Below are 21,578 nucleotides of genomic sequence, written 5' to 3' on the forward strand. Positions count from 1 at the left end.
CACCTTGGAGCTTGCCAGCTGGTTTTGAGCCGAACAAATCATGCAAAGCAACTAGTTAATAGCTCGTGGTCAGCCCGACCGACTGACTGGCAGTATGGGTTTGGCAATGGAGCTCACGGATTGGGAGCTTCTTCTTTTAAATGCTAATCTCCATATGAATTTTTGTGAACGCCTCAGCTGTCCCAACTGCAGTTCAGTTTGCCGGCTGAGTGGAGGAGGGAGGAGCTTTTCAAATGCCATTCAGTTTGGACGTTCAGGGAAGTACACGGACAGCACTTGTATCTAATTGCAGGCCATTGATGAAGCTGCAGGAGATTGCAGGCGGAGGTCAAGCCCAAAATTGGGTCAAACTGGGCCCACAATGTCTCGGCGCCAAATCCTGCGCAAAGATACAGCCGCCAGGCAGGCAGATACTATACTAGGTACTAGGTAGCACTGCATGCCATAGAACAGATGCCAGTTGTCATTTTAATATGTGTAAGTGTAGGGGGCCCTCGGGGCGTATACGCCATATCTGGCTTAATTACGAATCAAAGTCTGCTGCCTGTTTGTTCGTTCGTTGGTTCGTTTGTTCGGTTGCAAAACTGACATCGAACGTATTGTGGGCAAACTGCAAATGAATTTCTCGTGCTGATTAATTGAAACTTAACAACAAACGACAACAGCAACAATAACACGAGCGACAAACGACTAAAAGAAAAAAGCAACAAAATCATAGATACTAAGTATATACACATACATATATGTAGATACGCATATCGGGGGGATATATGGCGATAACAACAACAAAAACAACAACATGACCACGTAACAAAGAAGGGAAACGGCACGATCGGCAGAAAAGTTGGGCAAACAAATTGAATGAGTTATTTATACGCTTTGGAGATAAAAAAAGGCATTGGATAGATAGATAGATAGATAACGAACGAGAGATAGATATAGACAGAGAGTTGGGTTGAGGAGCTTAAGATTGATATTGAAACTGAGATTGAGATCGAGATTGAAATTGAAATTGAAATTGAGAGAGAGCACGATAATGGGGATATGCAAGAGCGATTTGAGATATATATTTCGATTTCTTCCTTCTGCTGGCGAAATGAATTGGGTTTCGATTTCGATATTGATTTCGATTTGAATTTGAATTTGATTTGGAATTTTGATTTGGATTTGGATTGGATTTTGGTCAACTTACCGGAACTGAAATGTGAGCGTTTAGTTTGTTCATTTTCCGGATCGGAATCGAGTGGCCTTTTGCGTGAGTCGCCGATTTCAGGACTTGGACATGCCTCCATGGTAGCGTCTTCGGCCATTTTTAACTGAATGTTGCTGGTTTTGGTTATCGACTTTGACTGATGATTGCTTTAGCTTTTTGCTTTGGGTTTCGGTTACTTTTGATCTTACTGTTTACTGTTCAGTATCTATGTCTCGTGGATTCGGCTTGATTTGATTTGATTGGATCTTGGATTGGATTGGCTTGGTCTTGATTTGATTGAATTGAATTTGGTTGCTTTGCTTCTGGTTTATTTCTTTTTGTTAAACGACAGCGAAACGTTCGATGTTTGGTAATGAGGCGTCTGTTTAGCTTGGTATTATTTGGTTTTTGGCTTGCTTGGTATTGTTTCTCGTATTTCTGTTTGGTTTTTTTTGGTGCGTGCGAGCGAAAGAGCGATAGAGCGAGCGAACGAACGATCAAACGAGCGCAGGATGCGTCAGTCACTGTTCTTTAGTCCTAGTCCTCGTCCTCGTCCTCGTCCAATGGATGCGATGCAATTCGATTCGATGCCTTTATCGGGGGGAATCCGCCACTGGCATCTGAGAGATTGATGGGCTATGTGGATGAGGTCCTTGGTCCTTGGGTGCGCTACTGATGCTGCCACTCATGCACACACATGGAGGTACAGCTATCGATCGCTATCAGTGACAGAGACAGTTCGTGAACGTCGCTATATATGCATAGGCACATATACTGATACTCTATTTACGATCCTTCTATGTTTCAGTATTAATTTCATTTAGGTTTATTTTTTTTTTTTTTTAGTTTTTGTTTGGTGGTTTTGTGGTGGAATGTGCGAGTTTTGTTTTTTTTTTAACGTTTATATGAAAAAAGAAAAAGAAAAAAATATTTATGAGTGAATTATGCAGCAATAATAAATATACATACAGTAAACATTTAGGCAATATATAGGTATGTTCTTCGCATTAAACTTGTAGATATAGATACAGTTGTCAGAGTGGCAATGCATTTCTCGGGTAGTAAAACACACATAGGTGAGAAACATTTAGATAGGCACAAACATTTAAATTGGATTGATTTGATTTGATTTGTCTTGATCTTTCGTCTTCAAAAAAGCTATTTACAAAACGAGCAAGGCATCTTGCGAGATTGGTGGAAAAAACGGGCGGGGTGGGATTCGGTTTGGACTGGGCGGATCTTTCAAAAGCGTGGATCGTGTTGGGCATTCACATATCAAAACGATTCGGGGCAGGCAGATGTGGCATAGAGATAGATCGGTTTGAAGCAAGCTTGTGAGCGTTGAGCATGTGGAATGATGGAAAGCAGACGACAGGATGAGTTACAGGAGTCCACAGAAATAGTTTTGAAAGCAGGCCCCCTATAAGAAAGGATCCCGTGTGTGGGAATGCGGTTAGAAGGGCTGCGAAAACTCGGTACCTAAATGAACACCTTATAGTTAGGATCTTACAGCTACCTATATTATTTGATATTGAAATACTGATTATACTGATTACTTAATCCGTTCGATATTTTGCCTGCCAATTTAATAAGTTGAGAAATCCTGCCGCTTCATAGCGCGATGCTTTTAATAACTCACTCTACTGCGCTTATGAATCGTTAATTTAAATTAGTTCCACCTAAGACCTATCCTAAACAAGTCCGTACCCACGAAGCAGTTTTAGTTACTTATGAATACCTGAGCCAGTTTTGTTTTTTTCATAATAGCATGGCAATGAAGCCCCAACTTGCAACTCAATTATGCATGAGATGTTTTATTTTATTATGATTTCATTGCTAATTAAAAATGCGACGACACAAAAACCGAAGCGCGGCCAACAGAAACAGCAACAACAAAATCTGCAGCAACGACTGACGACGCGCATTTATTTGTTTAAAATGGCGTTTAATTATACAAACATTTTTATATTTTATTTCTGTTGGTAGTGCTGGGGCTCAAGTGTGCGTTTGTCGTGTGTTGGTGGCTATTCGATTTGACTGCAAACGACCTTGACCATTGAAAAAGTTTTGTTTTTTTTACTTATTTTGCTGTTGTTCGTGCCCGCTTAGCAGCGACCACAAAGCAAAATGAGCAATAAATCGAAGAGATGGCAAAAGCCACCGACGTTCAATGCTAAGCATGCGCCCAGATATATAGATACACGGCAGAATGCGTACTGATAGATACGCGTTTGCAACTGTATGGCATGCGCTGCACAAAAACTGAAGTGTAGAAGCATTAGGTTATATCACTTAATGCGAAAGTATTATTATATTTCAATGCATTATTATATAAATACGAATATCTTTAATGCGCACTCCTGTAGCTATAATTTTTTCAATATCAAACAATCTATAATCACTTGAGTATCTACTATTTGTCGAAGTGTAATCACAGCACCTGTCGTCAGCGCAGTACAGAGAACAAAACAGGTAGGTCGCACAAATTTCCATTTACTTAAGAAATTAGTGCGACTAAAAATACGAAAATCAAGAAACTAAGATCGATTTAGCAGGAGATGCGATGGCCTGCGCTATAAAACGGGTTTTCGTTTATTGTGAGAGAACCAGTTGCTTTTGCGCCTCGGCTTGGCATTTGAGTTTTTCAATTAATTCAACTAATGCTTTTCGATCGGCTATTTATTGTGTTTCGCTGACGTTCGTAGAAGAATTCCCATTCGAGTTCTGAACAAAAGTCACAAATGCAAATTTCAGCTGCAGGTCGCTCAGTGCCAAGCCTGCGAAAAGTGTGCCGCCACAGAAAGTCCCCAGAGATGCCCCATGCCACATGCCACATGCCACATGACAGGCGAGCACGCAAAGTGCTCGACATTTTTCGCTTTTTGTGTGTCCTTGAAAAATGCAGCGGGCCAAATGGGATTTGGGAAACTTGCAGCCAAATACTTTTCTAGCGTTCATTTTTTTCGCTGTGACGATGATTAGAATGAAAGCCGTGAGCGCCAAACAACAAGAAAGCGGCATTGATGCACTCAAGCCGAAAATGTGTTAATGGTGATGAATTGGAAACAGCTGCAGCATGAAATTCACTCTCCAATCAGCCCAAGGATATTCCGCCGACGGCACAATATTCATTTCAAGTCGTTCGAATGGCGAAAGTGGGCGTACGAAATGGGGGAGGTGCGCCTTGGAACAGGTTGCATATACATACTTGTGTGCATGAAATGTGTTATCTAACTTCTAGGCACAAGTTGAATACATGTTGAATATGTATGTATGTGGCACATAGTGTGTGGCATACAACATATTGGAACAGCTTTCAATATATGCCATGTGGCATATGTGCGGTACGAATCATTCACCCTTTGCGGTATCCATCGAGTTCAGTGGACATCTAGAGGAAGCCTGCAAGAACCGATTTCTCGGTTTATCATCAAAGTTCCTATGTGAAGCGGGACAAAAAAGAACGCCGGGCAAATGAAAAAATATTCCATTTACTCAGTCACTCGTAGTCGTATATATGTATGTATAGGGCCAGGCCAACTTATCTCCCTGTCGGACTCACAGTTATCACTCGAGCGGAGACGACGGCGATAAGGTTTATTTTCGTTACTTTTTGGTTTGACGATAAGGAACACGGACCAGAGACGTATGTAGATGGGAAGCCCAAGCGATGGGGTTTACCACCAACTGAATCAATTAAAGGGGGGCGAAGACACAACGCCCCTGGAATTATGACGATATTATAACTTTTCGTGAGCTACTTGTTTGCAGGCGAATGAGAAGTGAGTAGACAAAATATGAAAGGGAATAAGCATGACATCAGAGGTTTGGAAAGTAAGTTCGAACTATAGTTGGGTGGTTTTTTGCTTTTTAAAGGGGAGACACGCGACCCGCATCCCATTGTCAGGGCACAAGATTTATGTTTTGTTGCCTAATTGAAATGCCTGGGTTGTTTGCATGTGCTGCTGCCCGATAAGCAGTTCTCGAGCGGCTCTTTAATGTACATTGTACACATATCTGCATAGAAGGTCCCTGCTCGGGCGCCAGTTGCACATATGCATACATACATACATACACATATATATACATATATGTAACATTAAAGCACGAAACACTTTTTTTTGAGGAGGAGATAGATTGGGGCTTGGGTGGGGAACCACTTTGTGGGGCTCTCGAATAACAAACTGTCAGTGGCGATGATTCCCAGCACTTAACGGCACGACACTCACTTGAGACTTGAACGAATCCAAATTAAAACTTCTAAAATAACGCACACTTCTGCGACGACAGTGCGCGAGTACGTGAAAATCAAATACAACTAAATTCAAAAACTGAAAACAATTAAAAACGAAATGGGTTTCGAGGCAGGCAGGCCAAAGTATCTACGAGATTCAAACACTTGCCAGCGAGAGCGGGAGTGGGAGAGCGATACAAGGAGTGGGAGCGGGAGCAGGAGAGAGTGTGTGGGAGAGCGAGAGTATCTGGCAGATACGTTATCTACAAGCTGCGAGTGCTCGTCGCTGGGTTTGCAAGTGTTTGCTCAGCCGTTTTCAGTGCTCTCTCGCATACATGTGTGTGTGTGTGTTGTTATATTCTTATCAGTAAATAGTTTGCGTTATGTGCTGCACTTTGCTCCGTCTCCCTCCCCCTCTCTCTCTATCACGAATTCCCACTCCCACCGCCATTCGCTTAATTGTTTTGTTTTTGTTGACTCGGCCGTGTCTCAGACGCCTCGACGCTGATAAAACTTTAAGTTTTGCCCATTTTTGGGTCCTAAGTGCACATATCAAAAAATGAACCCACTAACTGATAAAGTATTTCAAGAATTACATGTTGAAGAAGTTTCTAAACATATATAAATATATTTTCTTAATTATTTATATAGATTCGAATAATTTCATAGTCACGACAGTTTTTCAAAACAAGGAATAATAAATTTACGTAATAGAATACCATCATTTCTGATGTGAAATCATTTTTTAAGAGTGTCTATAACTAAGCCACAAGTGACGTTTGGAACCTCTTTTGAGGACCAAAAATCCCCCGCTCATTTGTTGGCCTATCGTCTTTGTTTGCTCATTTCAGGCTCATTTATCGTCTTTTCATAGGCTCAACACAAATCCGCTGACAGCAGTTTTGTATCTATAGTCGAGTGTGTGCTTGTGTAAATCTATCTGCGTTTTGACAAATATCATGTGCGATAAATCTTCGCCTGCCTGCAAACAAGGACACCGCACCACCACTCAGTCGGGCATCCTCAATTTTTGATGACAAAGGCTAATGGCAATTTATTCCGACATTTCCGAAGCAACATTGACATTGCTAATCCGAAAATGTTTCATTTGTTTGACTTGTCAGCGGGTCTTGAAGTACGGCAACTGGTTGGAAAACACTTTTCCACGGCGAGGAAAATGTTAAAAAAAAATGGATTTGTCCACAAAGTGGGTGAGTAATGGCCTCGAGAGCGGAGAATATGAGCGATCGCCTACGACAGGTTGAGATCCAAATGGGTGACTCATTCGAAAACCGAACCTGTTTGAATCGTGACTAAATTCTGGATTGATCAAAATGCTAAGCTCAAAGTTGCCAACTTAGCGCGGTTTTATAGCCATAATGATTGTACCCAATGCCACTTGTCATAGGGATGCAATCCAAGTGATATGTGTTCATCAATCAGCAATGGTGTCATCAGATAAAACGATATGTCACTCCATTCGTCCGATTGTTCACTTGTTCAGCCTTATACCATGTGGCATATCTGTTGGGTATAATCTAACCCAATGGACACAAGTCCTTTAGATCCCCTAATCCCCTAAATCCCCTAATCATCCCGGGCAACTCTTTGCTCAAATCAAAGCCGCCGTGGAGCCATCCGAGCGCACACCGAACAATTGCCCCAAATTCATAATTGCAGGCAGACCAAATGGGTTGACAACAACACACAGTGGGCCAGCCAAAAGGTATATACGGGTGTACGAGTTTATATATATATATATGTACGTGTGTATATATTGAAATCGGGGCAGAAGAACATCCACCCGGAAAGCACCGAAAAATGGGGCAACTAAAATAAAATCAAATGAACAATGGAGCAGGCTAAGTGCGGATAACTGGCGAGTGTGGGTCAGCCTGGCAGTTGATAACTGTCCGGATTCCGGATTCACTGGAGTCACTGGGCATTTTTGTAACGCCCCCGCTCTCAACAGTGAGGATAAGTAGGGGGCGTGGCACTCGGATGGGGCGGGGCTTAGCATTAGCGGAAGTTGACAAAGGAGGCGAAATGAAGGCAACATCGACACGAATGCAAATACAACAAAAGCGCAAATGTCATAAGCCATAAAGGAGGTGAAATGAGAGGGGTGCTGAGAGGTGGTGAGGGGGTTTCGGAAGGAGGACAACTCCTTGTAGCCAGACTTTATTATGAGCCAAGCACAGGACTTTAAAGCCGCCGGCAAGGACATTTGCTGGCAAAAAGGTAAACACGACGCATATTTAACCAACTGGCAAATGTGAATGAGGACGCCGCGGATAAGAGGCTGATGTGAACTGAAAGCTGAATGCTCCGGGCCAGAAAGCAAAACAAGAGACGAGGATGAGGGGCAGGAGGTCGCAGGAGCGGGAGGAGGAATTGGGCGAGGTGCGACCTCATTGACTTTGGCGGCACGTTTTCGGATGAGTCGACTTGGCTGTCGTCTTCTGTCGAATGAACCTTCTATCCTTATGCTTGCCCCTGTCCAGTAGTTTTCGGTGCGTTCATCCTACTCGTCAAATATAAAATGAGGAAAACTTTTGCCGCATATGTAAGCGGCGTGACAGGCGTACAATTATTGGTTGTTGCTCTGCTTGTTCTTCCTGTTGCCCGTCGCATGCCACATGAAAAATGAAAGCGAAAATCAATAACGAGGCACGCGATACGAAAAGGCCGCCCACTGACCCCCAGGATGCGGATCGAAAAAGGGACCAAAGAAAGGGGGAGCATGAGAGGTGGCAGCATATCCAGGAAAAAAAAGGGTTCTCCATTGTTGGCCGACAAACATCAGCAGGACCTCAGTTGTCTGTGCAAGTGGCAAAGTAAGCGAGTGCCAAAGGACTGGATCGAGTGTTTGCCGTGAATGTCGTTGGCGCCTGAAAAGCTCCCGCCAGGAAGCCCCCGTTCCCCCAGTTCCTCCTCCAGCGTCTTGCCTTTGTGCGCATAATTTATGCTCATTGCGAGCCAGACCCAAAACCCCACATCTCATACCCCAGAGCTATTTGCTCGGTTTTTACGAGCCTCATTTTTTAAGGGTAGCTTCAGAATGTCACTGAGCTTGCCACTCATGCTGCACAGAAAAAAAAAACGAATACAATAATGATCTAAATTTCTGTCCTTAAATAATATATACAAATTTTAAGAAATTAATAGTTACTCAGCAGCGAATACAATCTTTTTTCAGGTATAAAATGGAATTGTATGATTAAAGATCTTTCCACACTCTTCCTCAACACTAAGGGTATAACTTCAAGGGTATTAAGTCGTCGAGCACTTAAGCGTTCGCCTGCTTTCAGACGAGTGGAGTAATCTGCTTTGGATTTTGGCTTTAGATTTCGTTGACTGGGCTCAGAGTTCTGTCTTTTGTTTAGCCCACATATGATGTGTGCTGCGTGTGTTTGTTATAAATATCAGACGAGAACGCCTATTTGTGTCGAGTCAACAGAAAATCAGGCAGGAGTTAAAGCTGAAGGAAGCACAGCTGGTGGTTTTTTTTTAGCCGCTTGCTGGTTTCCACTGCGGCCGCCAGCCAGCGTAATTATAATTATTAATGAGTACAGCAAATGAAATTAGAATTTCCCATAAGCGCTGATTATGTGCGTTGCATAATGGAGTCGCCACCACGTTGCGTATACGCAGCGTGTTACCGGCCCATCGCTACTACCACTAAATGCAGCAGCCATCGGCTGTCTAAAAATATGAATTTATTCAGTTCTTTACCATTATATTTTTGAAAATGCTTATAAAATATACACCTAGTGTGCGAGTGGCATGGCAATACATGCTCCAAAAATACTGCGCTTTTCCCCATGGCTTCTTTCATTTTTTCCTCTCGTGATTTTTTCCGTGTGATATTTTCGTGGCATAAATGGGTGAAGGTTAAGCAACGTAATATGGCCAAATATAAATACAACAAACTATGGATGGCTATGGGCCCTATGAGAATGTACATACATTGTATATGTAAGTATGTTGGAGAGAAGAAAAAAAACAGACGAGCACACACATCCAAATCCATCCAAGGTGGGGTAAATATGCAACGGGCAAGAGCCCCAATGCTGAGCCAAGCGAAATCCGCAGAGAGACATGAACGGAACGGCGAATGCCGGGGCTTCCCATGAAAACAAAATCAAAAGCTCACAATTAGGCCAAGAGACAGCAGCAGCAGCAGCAGCAGCAACAACAACAGCCAACACCGAAGTGTACGACAGACATGCAGCCAGTGCGAGTGTATCTGTGTGTCTATATGTAAATTACTTGGGGGCAGCGAAGCCAAACTGCGAAACTATGTCGCTAGGTCGCTCGTCAATACGGTTTTGGGTGTTTGGTGGCAAAAAGGGGGACAGTGGCAGTAGCAGCAGCACCACCACCACCAGCACCAGCACCAGCGATTCCAATCAAATCGAATTCGTGTTTGCAGGTGCCTCAGCCAAGGTGCGTCTATGAATTATCCATAAATAAAGGCGAAGGCAGTCAAATGGCAACACGACAGCCGCAACAGCAGCAACAGCAAAAGCAACAACAGCCACAAAAAACTAACTCAAACACAAAGAACTTATGGCAAGTCGGAGTAAACAAGTGAGCGGGTCGATGGGCGGATTCCCGATGCTCGATTCCCCTCCTATGCCAATCCAAAATGCCTCCCCCAGGTCCTCAGGCATGCTCAAGTGTTCTCTTCTGACCCGGTGGCTACGGTTGCCTGGATGGCGGCCATAAACGTGCCAATGGTTTCGCCATCTAACAAACCACTTTCGGTGAAATTGAAAAATCGAAACAATCTTCGAATAATTAATGCCTCAAATGCAGGAATGTTAGGAGAGGATACTCTACTTGATTGATAGAATTTAATTTAGAATTAGAAGATAGAATTTTACTGTAAATATAACAATTCGATGATGAGTTCTAGGTTTCATAACATCACTTTTTAAAGTTGACAAAAATAATTTAAGAAAAATATGTATATATAGAAGATCTTGTTTCTTGGCCTCGAGTCAACGACAGCATCTGTGATTACTTTTCATTTTCAATATGGCACAAGTCAAAGTGAAATATTAAATCAAATTACTTGACAACCCTAGCTGACAATGAAACAAATATTTGTCGTTGTGCTTTATTTCTGGCATTTTAATTAAAAATTGCCCCAGTTGTCAGCGAGCCAGGCGACAGTTTTTGTACAACTACGGCTGTTGCTGCTGCTGCACTTGGCCAGGCCAACGGTTTTTAGTTTTCAGTTTTCAGTTTGCAGGCTAGGGCACAAGAAATGGCAGAAGCTCTTTTGGCAGCCAGCGTGCCCGAAAGAGATGGCTGCAGAGCGGCAGAAAGAGAGCGGCATAAGAGACGGCGACAAACAGCGTCCCAATTTAGCCAGAATCGATGCTGGCAGGCGAAATTGTAATTCATTCGGCCCTTTCCACCCTTTAAACCTATTTGTACATGTATGTTGCAGCTACAACTGCAGCAGCACGGCGGCAACATCAAGCAGAAACGGAGATGGTAGGGATATTATCTCGATTACCTAAGACATAGTCAGTAAATTGCTTAAAGATACGCGAATTCTTCAAATTGGCTTCAAATTGTAAGTTTTAATCGAGTTAAGAACTTTACCTATCATATTCATAGGTAGTGTAGATAGCTCAACTGTAAATTTCTTATATCTGGGTAACATAAGCGCATAGGTAAATAAATAACAACTTGGTACGCGACCGCCTAGATACTACGCATCCCTGGCGACGACAACACGGTTTCGCTTGAGGAATGCACATCGTTTTGCTATCCTCACCTGCAGAAATGTATGTTCCACTCGCCGTCTCTTTCTGCGCCCTATTTGCCTCTCTTTCGCTGGTTCCTATTATGGCTATTATGTATTTCGCTTGGCAGAAAATTCTTCTAGATTATTGCTTATTGTTATTGTTTAGCCCTCCTTTGTTTTCACTTATTGCTGATGCTTCTGGTCGGAGTGTTTTTTTTGCTTTGCTCATTTGGTTGCCCAGAAATTTGTTACGTCACTTTGGCAGCGACATTTCATTAACAGTAATTCAATTGAACGAAGAAGCCCGAGCAAAAGTACATGCATTTTTTCCACTATTACAAATGCAAGTAATTTGTTATGGCAGCTTTTTTGTTTTCATTCGATGACGCGCAGTGAACTTGAACGGCGCCAAAGTCGATGGATGGGTAATCGTAATTGTAATTGCTGTTTGTTCGTTGTTTTCATTTCTTTCTTTTTTTTTACTGCGGGCTTACCTCCAATGGCTTTCAATTGATGCAGCCAATTAACTGAGACGGCAATTACCGCCTAGTCGATAGATAGTCTGCCAAGCGATATCCACGGCATTGGTTGCAATTAAAAATTCGTTGAATATTTATGGACATGGCGCGGCAAGGTTGCTGGGTTGGCGGGCTTTCCAGTTGGATTAGAGATTATCGAAAGCTAAACAACAGGTCAGAGCCCATTAGCTTATTAAAAAGAGGAATAATTGGCAACCTAACGAGGTTCTGGCTAGCGCATAAAATAATATTCAGACTTGGCTATAAAAAAGTGCAACTTCAATCAAGTCATTAAGCTTCAATTAATTATAAGTATTAAACACACAAGTTGGGAATCTTTCTTCATTAAAATAAATGGCTATCATTATTCTACGCCAATGAGAACACAGAAAATATAAAAAATATTGGCGAATTTTAAGCTACTTAAAATCTATTGAGCCGGAACTAGTCGCATGACGCAGACTGTATAAAGACGTAGCTTCTATTGAATTACAACACCAATTGGGAATCAAATGGGAACCCCCGTCAATGGTTAGCGAAACTTAAGATGGAACACCCCGAAATAGAAGAAGTTGTCTGGCTGCCAGCTTCCATATGGAAAACTTGTGGTGGCCACAATTTCAACCCCTAGAAATTATTCATTCATTCAACCATTTATTACGAGCCCATTTCGGAGGCTTAGAAAATCGAGCACTTTAGTTTACCGCCGAGTTTGCAGTTTGCACTTCAGTTTTAGCTTCAGTTCGTTGGAAGGGTGGGGGGTTGGAGGTCCCTAATCGACTCGAAAATAGGGCTCGGACTCTCGGCTTATTAGCCGAGCCGAGAGAGACTCCGGGTCGAAATCACCGCCGTAACCATTACGGCAAATAGGTTAACAGCAGTTTCGTGCCTTTTGCATGAACACGGCCCTCTGCGAGCGTGTGTGAGTGTGGGTAAGCGCGTGTATGTGTGTGTGCTTGTTTACATAAACCTTTTCTCGTTTCGTTTTGGCTTAATATTTCCCAGTTATTTTGCGTCCCCCTGCACATTTTGCACCGCGAAAAACAGTATTTTATATTTGGAGATCAATAACTAATGATTATTATTCAGGAACTCCAAGATCAAAGTTCAAACAGCTGTTAGAGTGACCTAATTTCTGGCAGGCTAAGTGCACACTGCAACTTTTGGCTGAACTCAGTTTGAATCAGCTAATTGCACATATTACTTTAAAAGCTAAATACACTTCACTACTATTTCTCTCTGTGCAGTGCACCTCCTTCTCCTTTTCAACCTCCTTTCTCCGTTTCTGTTTTCTGTAGCTTTGCCAGTGGTGCAGCAACAGCAGCCGTAGCAGCAGTTTAACCCACATACGAGCTGCCCCACCAAATTGCGCAACGGGGGCGTCCAAATGGGGGGCGTGGAAAAGGGGGTGGGCGGTGTGAGGGGCTGTGAGAGAGGTCGACAGTGTGAATGCAAATGAAACGAAACGACAGACAAGCGGACAATTTAATGCCTATTTGCATTTAACAGCAGCTGGGGGAGAAAAAAAACTAGAATCAAGTGTCGGGTTAGGCTATGAAACGAGCAAATTGATGAGCAGATAAACGTAAAGGGCGGAGGACGGGTGTTAGGAGGAAAGGTGGAGATGAGCTACAACTTTGATTAGCATGCCAGATGCAGATGGAGAGAACGAAACCAGAGATGTAGGAGGAAAAAACAGAGAGAGAGAGAGAGATCGGCCAATCAGCAGTACATATTCAAACCCATGTAAGAATAGGAATATAAGCATTCGCATTCGCATTCCGCGTAAATATGCTCCAAAGCAATTTCATTCGATTGCGCAAAGGGGGAAACTTTAAAGTTTAAATTCAGTCGAAATTCTGCAATTCAACTAGCTTTCATAAGCTGAATAACTATTTACTTAAAAACGTAGCAATGAGTCAACCAAAGATGTGAGTAGTTAAATAATTTGAATCATTCAACAAATAAATTTGGGCATATTTCCTCATCCCATCAAAGTTTTGAATACGAATACTTTCAATGTGAAAGATACAAAAAAAAAGGAATTTTCCTTTTTGAATTAGAGAATTCTGAGAACCACAACCTGCCTTATGCTAAACTATGCTTAATCCAAGAACTTATGACTAGTTTGAAATATATTCACCTTTCTGCAAGGAGTCGTGCATTCAGCTGCAATTAATTGAGTGTGGGTATAGATAAGAAGAACTATATATGGTACTTTAAGCGCTGACTGGCTTACGCAGTACGGCTTTACAATATGTTTTAAACTTTTTCAACTTTTTAACTTTTACTCGTTATTCGCTTTCCTTTGCTTTTTTCTTCGTTATTTGGGTAATTCAATTATTCAATTATTGTTTCATTTGGAGACGCGACAGTGGTTTTTGCTGTTGTTGTTCTTGTAGTGGATCCTGAATTGATTCTGGGACTTTATTGTGGGTTTTTACTTTTCGGGCTCAGCTGCTTTTCTTGTTGTTGTTGCTCGAGGTTTTATTTTGAACAATTACACACACAGGCACACTCTGATTAGATTTACATACATATGTTACCGAAGCGAAGCGCAAAGTTTTTAATATATATTTTTAAAATATTTAGCGCCTGCTTACGCTTCCCCTTTTGCGCTGCTTCATCCGCCTTTGCCTTTTACGTTTTTCCGTTCAGTTTTCGTGCGCGTCTTGTCTCAGCGTGCTTTTTTTGATTCTAACGACAAGTTTGCGTTTGCTGCTAGCAGCTGAAAACTTAACATTTTTCCACTCTCTCCGCTCTCTGCGCTCTGCTCTCTGGCGCTCTTTTGTATCTGTGTGCCACGTACACGTGCCCGTCCGATCACATTTCTATCTAACATTCGGACTCGGGGACCTGTCTGTGTGCGTGCGTGTTTTCTTTGTCCGCTTTGCATTTTCTAGATTGATTTTTAAATTCGAATGCGGGAAAACAGCTTCGCTCTCGCGCTCTGGGCTTTTCTCACTCTCTCTCTCTCGCGTTTCGCTATTAGGGCACTAGGTTTTTCATGAAGCGTTGGAAAATTGCTGCACGTTCCTGCACACAAGCACACGCAAGGCAGCGACAACTTTTGCATTTCCTGCGCCAAAAACGCAAAGCTTGAAAAATAATATCGCCTTCAACGAATTGAACTTCTATCGCACATTTGCCATTCAAAATGTTTATGACATAATAATTGAGCAATGCCATATGTTGAAAAGAGCTAAAATCGAAAGATGGAGCGAGAAATAACAGGGGGCAGTCTTAGAATAACGAGAAAAACTCGTTGTTCGAAGCGAGCAAACGAAAAACATTTAAATAAATATATAAATTATGTATACGCGCTGTGTGCGTTGCGTTTTATCGGCGAATGAGAGGGACGGTGCGAGAGAGGGAGAGAGCTAAAGCTTCACACAGATACAAATTGGCAGCACGCTGGTGTGCGTGAGCTGCTGCTTTGACACACTTTTATGTGACGTCGTTAATTTCGTTTTTTTTTTTGGTGTTCTCGTTCTGGTTCTGCTGCTCTTTTCCACATTCTTTTATACCCTCCTCTTTCAAGGAGCTATGCTTTTGAACATTTCATAGGGACGGGAAGAAAAAGACGAGTTGGAAATTCAAACACATGTTTGCCCGTTTTCTATTTTCCTTATCCAATCAGACGTTTGCGTTCCAGTTGGCTTTTCGTTTTCAGGTGATAATTGAATTTGTATTTCAATTTCTGTTGCCTCCGCCTCCTCCTTCCTCTCTACCATCTCTTCCTCTTCGTCTACCAGTATTTATGTAACCAGCATGAGCGAGCGAGAGAGAGAGAGATGGAGAGAGAGCACATGCCAGGGCATAGATACTTTTTTTTGGCATTGAAACAAAACGTAGTTCACAAAAAGCACACGCACACCAGCACACGACACGCGCACACAGATACACGCCACGAAAAAAGAACTTAGAACAAGAACAACTCAAGAACCCAGCTTAGACACTCACACACACACTCACGCACACATTCGTACTTGATTTAATTAAATTAAATTCCAGTCCGCCTCAAAAAACAACAACAACAAGAACTAGAGCTGCATATACTCTGCGATTTAAGCGACACTGTGTGTTTTATTATTCGTTTTAGTTGGATTTTATTCCTCGTAATTGTTTTGAACCACTTTTGTTTAGATGCCTTGTTTTTGTTGCAGAACTTGACAAGCAAACACACAGGCAGCAACAAACATATAAACAAACTCACTGGCGACCACGATGATCTGAATCTGACGCTCTGACTCTGTGACTGAATCCAACTGAACTGAAATGCGGACTCAAAACTTGAAATCAGCGAGCTGGCTGAGATTTTTGTTTCTGTATAGAAAAATTCCGATGGTCGTCGTTGGAAAGAGCGCGAGAGCGTATCTTACAGATACAAATACGAATTCGGATTCCGATTCGGATTCGGTTTTGCTTTCGTTGCTCGTTTCGGATTTTGAAGAGAGCGAACTGCGCAGCGATTCGCTCTCTATCCAAAACAACCACTTTACGCTCAATCCGGATTTCCATTTCCATTGTGCATTTTCCAATTGCCTCCGCGCTCTCAGTATCTCTATCTCTGTAGGTCATTCTGGCAATACTAGTACTCCGCACTGGAGCTGATAAGATTGCACTCTGTTTTTCATCCACTAAAACTATAACTCATGATTATGGCTTTAATTAGTCGTCTCAAAAGCTCGTTTCATAATCAACATAAATTCAAAACTTAACAATAGTCAACTGTTTACTAATATTCAAGTATTGTTTCTGTATAGATTGAAAAAATTGATAAAAAGAATTTTTGTTAGTTTACTGAGAAAATTTGAATATTCATATTTAATAAGCATAACATTCGATTCTAACTAAAGTCAGAATTACAATTTTCAATCGTAATAAAATTCTATTTCGTTTTCGAATAAAAACACAATCGTTGTTTTTAGTTTAGAATAGCACGTAAAAGTCGATTCTAAATGAGACTCAATTTTATTCACTTTGTAAAAAACAAACGTCGAGATTAATATCATTGCAGTTGCAGTTGCGTCATTATCACTAAGCCTACTTTACAGTTAAACGTTAGTTATAGTTACGATAGGCGATAGTTGTTATAGGCAATAGCCCCATTGGGGATATCGAGTACAGACATGTATTGCTTGCTGTAGGACTGGATGGATATCACAAAAAAAAACGTAAAAACCTAGGGGAAACAGAGTAAAACGTGTAGTTACACGGGGGGTGCGAAGAATACACAGCTGCGTCATAGGATTGAATTTCCAAACCATCGTGTGGAAGCTTGAATAAATAAATGATACGTAGTATGGATTACGCATTACGTCTTTCGGTGCAGTCAGTGCTTGCTTGAGTCGAACATTAAACGTAGATTGCCTGTATTGCAGTGGATTAGCATCCGAGATTCATAGGCTGTGAGATGGTCGCTTGGCTTCAGTGCCTGCTTTATCCTTTGCCAGAACACGTTGCGATCAGCTTGAGTGACTGCTCACATAAGCGGCGGTTTCCATGGGGCACACTTCCGGCGCCACCATGCCATCCAAGTGCTCCAAATTCTGCAGGAAGGTTAGCGTCGTGCGCTCGCATCTTGCCACATTCGGTAGTAGGTGGCACACATCCAGCTGGGAAATGTATTGTACATATTGTACATCAGAACAATTAGTCAAACAATATGGGTAATTATTTATAAATACCACTTCTAAAGGCTTTGATATTAATATAATAAAATACGAAGAATCTTTAGAGCTCACCTTCTGTGCGTTCTCCTCTGGAGTGCCGCATTGCATCAGATTGGTGCGGTGCAGAACGTAGCCTACTCGCTGGGTTTTGGCCGAACTCTTGGTTAAGCGTCGCATCACCGACACATCGAGATCCTCACGAGCCGAAGGATGATCGCCGCCAAATTGTCCCTGTGCTCCGATCCACTCATTTTCAGCGAATATAAACTTGTCCAGTGGGTCCAACAATGACTGCGATGCTTTGTGAGCGGCACTTGTCAAATATCCGGCCGGATGAAGCTCTGACGGTCGGACACAGTTGTTAATCTTCTCCAGCACCAGCCGATAAATATGCAGCACCGGCCTGTTGTCCAAAACACCCTGTCCCAGGCCGCGTTCATCATCGCTGGCCAGGCGACGATCTTGCATAATCTCCAGCTCGCCCGAGGCCAGGGAAGATCCCCCCAGCGGTTGACCCGTAAGGAGAGTGAGTCGCATATTGACATCCTCGATGAACATTCCAGAGGGTATGGGATAATAGTTGGCCTGCAAAGGTAGTTTGTCCAAACGCCGCCTCTTGATAAATTGCAGTCCATTGAGATCCGTGTAGAAGATGTCGCCACTGTCGATATGCGTCTCCAAGCGCATCACGATCTCCGTGTTGTCCAGTGAGCCAATGTCCACCAGATTACGAATCTCAGGTGCTCCGCCGCGCATTATGGTCTGGTGCACCACGCTCGGAAGTCCCACGCTCACGGACGACTCCAGTTTGCCCTTTGTCACCAGGACCACTGGCTGGCCAAGCTCGACCGGCGAAGCTGGTCCATTGGGCAGGAACAGATAGGCACCGGACCTATCGCCATGCGATCGAACGCCATACTTGAGGAACTTGAAGTGCACCGGCACATGTGGGCTATCCTGAGTGAGCTGAATAGACTTAAGGAGACCCTGCTCCGAAAATGCCAAGGTGGGTCCGTTACCAACCCGTAATGAGATCTCTCGAGGATCGCCAAACTTCACATCCTCCGGATATTGGCCCAATGGTAACGATGTCGGGTTTTTACGGAGCAAGAGATTCGATGCATACGAGGTGTGCCTATAAGTAACATTGAAATGCTTATTGAAAAAGTCTAAACAAATAGTAAAAATAGAAGACTATCAACGCCGTCTGGTTAATGGAATGACATCAAACACAATATTTAACCTGTTTATGAGTGACAGTCATTAGCTTTAACACTGAAACACACTTAAAAAATACCTAACCGTACACAGTTATCAATTTACAATCCGTCAATAAATAAAACCTGAACTCTATAATAAAACAACCAACCGAAACGTTTTACGAAAATGTACAATTAATATAGAAATTATGGCAAGGATTCTTGTTCATTTGATAAATTGGTAATGTTTAACTGGCTACTCACTCTGGCTTGGAATCGGAGATGGTTAGAACGTAGGTGGCCAAGCCCATGGGCGGCACCCGAGCCTTGAAGATGATGCGGTACTTGGTGGTGGAGCCTTGTGGGTGGATAGTCTTTGTGAGTGTGTCGTGGTGCCAGCTCCACACAGGGGACACCTGAGCCTCCACCGGATTGTTTGCCAAGTCAGTGACGCTTACAAAAGGACTGGATACATAAAAGTCCACCAGCTGCTCCCGCCAGTGGGGCAGGGTGTTGTGCATCACCACATGCTTGGAGGGCAGTATATCCTCGCCCAGTATTATGGTGGTACGACTGTCCTCTACACCAGATCCTGGCCAGCGGGAGTCGTCCAGCGTAAAGTACGAGAAACTGAAGTCCGGACTGTAGATGGAGGGCTTTGTCAGCAGTCGGTAGACCGACTGTTGCATTACCATTTGACAGGCTTTCAAAGCATCCTGCATGCGTTGCTCGTAGTCGACGACTACGTGTGTTTTGGCTGTTCCAGTTATACCGTCGTGGTGCTGGAACAATGACAGCTCCCTGCGGGCCTGCTCCAGGCGCTCCTCGATGCGGGCCATTCCGTCCCAGGAGTGCCAGGCGGAGAGCATTTCTGCTGCACGTACATAGTGCATCAGGACGCGGTCCATGCGCTTGTGATACGGGCGGGATGTGTAGTAGCCACTCCAATAGTTATCCGATCGATCGGCGTATGTGAAAAAGTCACCGCTCAGCGTGGGAAACTCGGCTTGTCCCGCCCTCTCCGCCTGGTGCACTGCATCAAAATATTCCTGCAGTGTGCCGAACTGCGCCTGAACATTGAAGTGCGCCTGGCTGTTGATGTGTTCGAACAGCCTTTCGTAGTTCACGCGCTGCACATCCCACTCGGTGTTCTGCTTGAAGCGGAAGTCGTCGCCCAACGGAATCAGCAGCACGTTCGTGCGATACAGCTCGGCCTTCTTCTTCCACTGATCAACCAGCAGATCTGAGCGTGCTGCCACATTTTGATCACTGATTGCACGCGGCGGCACCTTCCACGGGCAGCTCAAACCGAAGGCGCCCATTCGTTTAAAATCGAACTGACAGCAAACCTTGGGATCTGGACCACAAGTGTGAGGAATGTCGTACGAGTAGAAGGGCATCATGTGGGTGAAGAGAGCTGTGTCCCCCTTGTTGTCCCAGATCTGGCGCCAAAGAAACTCAAGCTGGCGCTGTTGGGCCAGTTCCTTCTTCACCGAATAGTGCGTTCTCTGGATAAGCATATTCTTGAAGCCACTCTTCTGCAAAATGTACGGCATAGTGGGACTGTGTCCGAAGGGATCGATGGCCCAGGAAGCAGTGGGTGTAACATTCATGAATTGCTTCAGCCAGGTTTGTCCTTCTGTCAGCTGCAGCAGTACGTTTCGCCAGTGGGAGTTGGCCTCGTCCGGCATTACCCATCCTCCAGTCACAAATTCCAACTGTCCATTCTTCACAATGCTGTAAATATGTAAATAATTTATTATTTTTTAAATAAAAAAAGAATATTGTAGTTGTTGAGACTGCCAAGCTTATCACTTCCTATTTCTGCTTTGGGTTATAAATATTATGTAGATAAGTACAAAGCTGTTTCGTAAAACAAGCAGCTCGTGACAATGCATTTTGTTTATCTAAACGGTTTTGAAGCAATAACGTAGTAAAATATATCACTGCTGCACAAAACAACTGTGTAAAGTTTATGGAGTGCAATAGCGAAATGGCATTGCACTTTGTTTTGTGGGTTAACTACCGATTTTAATACTATATAGGAAAAGCATGCTTACGACTTCATCTGCATCTTTTTGTTCTCGCCCAAATCGTGATAGAACCGGGCAAAGTAGGAGATCTCCGCCCAGATGAACTTCATCTCGGGATTGTCGTGCAGATGCCGCAAGGCATTGGACAGGATGTGCTTTGTGTCGTGCTGGTAGTAGTCCTCGAACGTCTGAATCCATCCAGGATCGTTGTGCGAGTGCGGCACAACAAAGACTTTCAGTTTGTGATGGGCGTTGTACTTCAGTGGATCGTACTTAATGTTCCAGCCCTGTTTCCACACGCCTCCGTCGATGTCCTTGAAGGACATGCGATCGTATAGCTCCAGCATCTGTACATCCACATTGGGCACGTCCTGGACCACATCTTGGCATTGTCCTGGCCTCGGGGAACGAGCCACTTTAAGTGGAGGTCTTATTGGATCGTCACGATTGGATGTTTTGGCCAGCCGCGCCCTGAGATTCCGCATCTCCTCCCCGTGCTCCTGCAAACCATTTTGCAGCTCCTGCAGCTTGTTCTCAATGTTTTCATAGTTGGGCTGCTAAAATATAGAAGTTTTTATACATTCGAATTCATTTAGAACCATTTATTTACCTTTATCTGGGTGGCTGCCGGCGCCGCAAAGTTGAGGATTATGTACAGGCTGAGGAAAACCAGCAGGCAGCCGGAGCAAATAACCAAAGCGAAGCGCCGACGTATTCGCAACATTTTCCGGTTAATTAAGCATGGAAACGTCGACGTCACAGACACAGCAGCCAACTGCAACAATCCAATCGGTTGGAACTTGCGTGGTTTTATTTAGCATAAACAAATCAGAGCTGCCGATATGTTTGCTTTTCCCGAAAATCGATAGGCTGCCAAGTTATCGGCGCTGAAACTCTGCGAAATGTTAAATGGTTTTTAATGGCTTAGAAAAACAAAAATTTTAAGGAAATTAAAGAAAATTT

General features: G+C 43.3%; 2 protein-coding genes across 9 annotated transcripts in view; both read right to left on the minus strand.

The window, feature by feature from the left end:
* LOC6607111 (RNA-binding protein Nova-1) overlaps nucleotides 1-14,417 on the minus strand; it is a 32,919-nt gene extending 18,502 nt beyond the window's left edge. Inside the window, exons 1-2 of one of the 7 annotated variants that reach the window (XM_032720997.1) lie at nucleotides 13,852-14,417; nucleotides 1,193-1,986 (exon numbers count right to left, since the gene is read on the minus strand). In XM_032720997.1, the coding sequence (XP_032576888.1) occupies nucleotides 1,193-1,310 (118 nt within the window). In that variant the 5' untranslated portion in view covers nucleotides 1,311-1,986; nucleotides 13,852-14,417. Of the gene's footprint in view, nucleotides 1-1,192; nucleotides 1,990-5,421; nucleotides 5,511-13,851 lie in introns of those variants that run through there. The other 6 variants (XM_032720996.1, XM_032720999.1, XM_032720998.1 and 3 more) reach the window with 6 other exon arrangements.
* Nucleotides 14,418-16,629: 2,212 nt separating this feature from the next.
* On the minus strand, nucleotides 16,630-21,447 carry LOC6607114 (alpha-mannosidase 2). 2 transcript variants are annotated; one of them, XM_002031866.2, is made up of 5 exons: nucleotides 21,226-21,447; nucleotides 20,643-21,169; nucleotides 18,847-20,319; nucleotides 17,456-18,518; nucleotides 16,630-17,326 (listed from the first exon to the last, which is right to left on the minus strand). In XM_002031866.2, the coding sequence occupies exons 1-5, from the start codon at nucleotides 21,337-21,339 to the stop codon at nucleotides 17,177-17,179; spliced, it is 3,327 nt and encodes a 1,108-aa protein (XP_002031902.1). In that variant the 5' UTR covers nucleotides 21,340-21,447; the 3' UTR covers nucleotides 16,630-17,176. The 2 variants fall into 2 exon arrangements, with proteins under 2 accessions (XP_002031902.1, XP_032576878.1); XM_032720987.1 differs by having other exon boundaries at nucleotides 20,643-21,172; nucleotides 21,226-21,446.
* Between the last annotated feature and the right edge of the window lie 131 nt (nucleotides 21,448-21,578).

The sequence above is a fragment of the Drosophila sechellia genome, chromosome 3R, assembly GCF_004382195.2.
Source record: "Drosophila sechellia strain sech25 chromosome 3R, ASM438219v1, whole genome shotgun sequence".
Taxonomy (NCBI): domain Eukaryota; kingdom Metazoa; phylum Arthropoda; class Insecta; order Diptera; family Drosophilidae; genus Drosophila; species Drosophila sechellia.

Excerpts from the sequence above, each read along its gene's own strand:
- LOC6607114 (XM_032720987.1), bottom strand. The coding sequence starts at position 21,339 with ATGTTGCGAATACGTCGGCGCTTCGCTTTGGTTATTTGCTCCGGCTGC. Across the intron at positions 20,320-20,642 it reads AAAAAGATGCAGATGAAGTC|CATTGTGAAGAATGGACAGT; the intron begins GTAAGCATGCTT and ends ACATATTTACAG. Across the intron at positions 18,519-18,846 it reads ATCTCCGATTCCAAGCCAGA|GCACACCTCGTATGCATCGA; the intron begins GTGAGTAGCCAG and ends TGTTACTTATAG.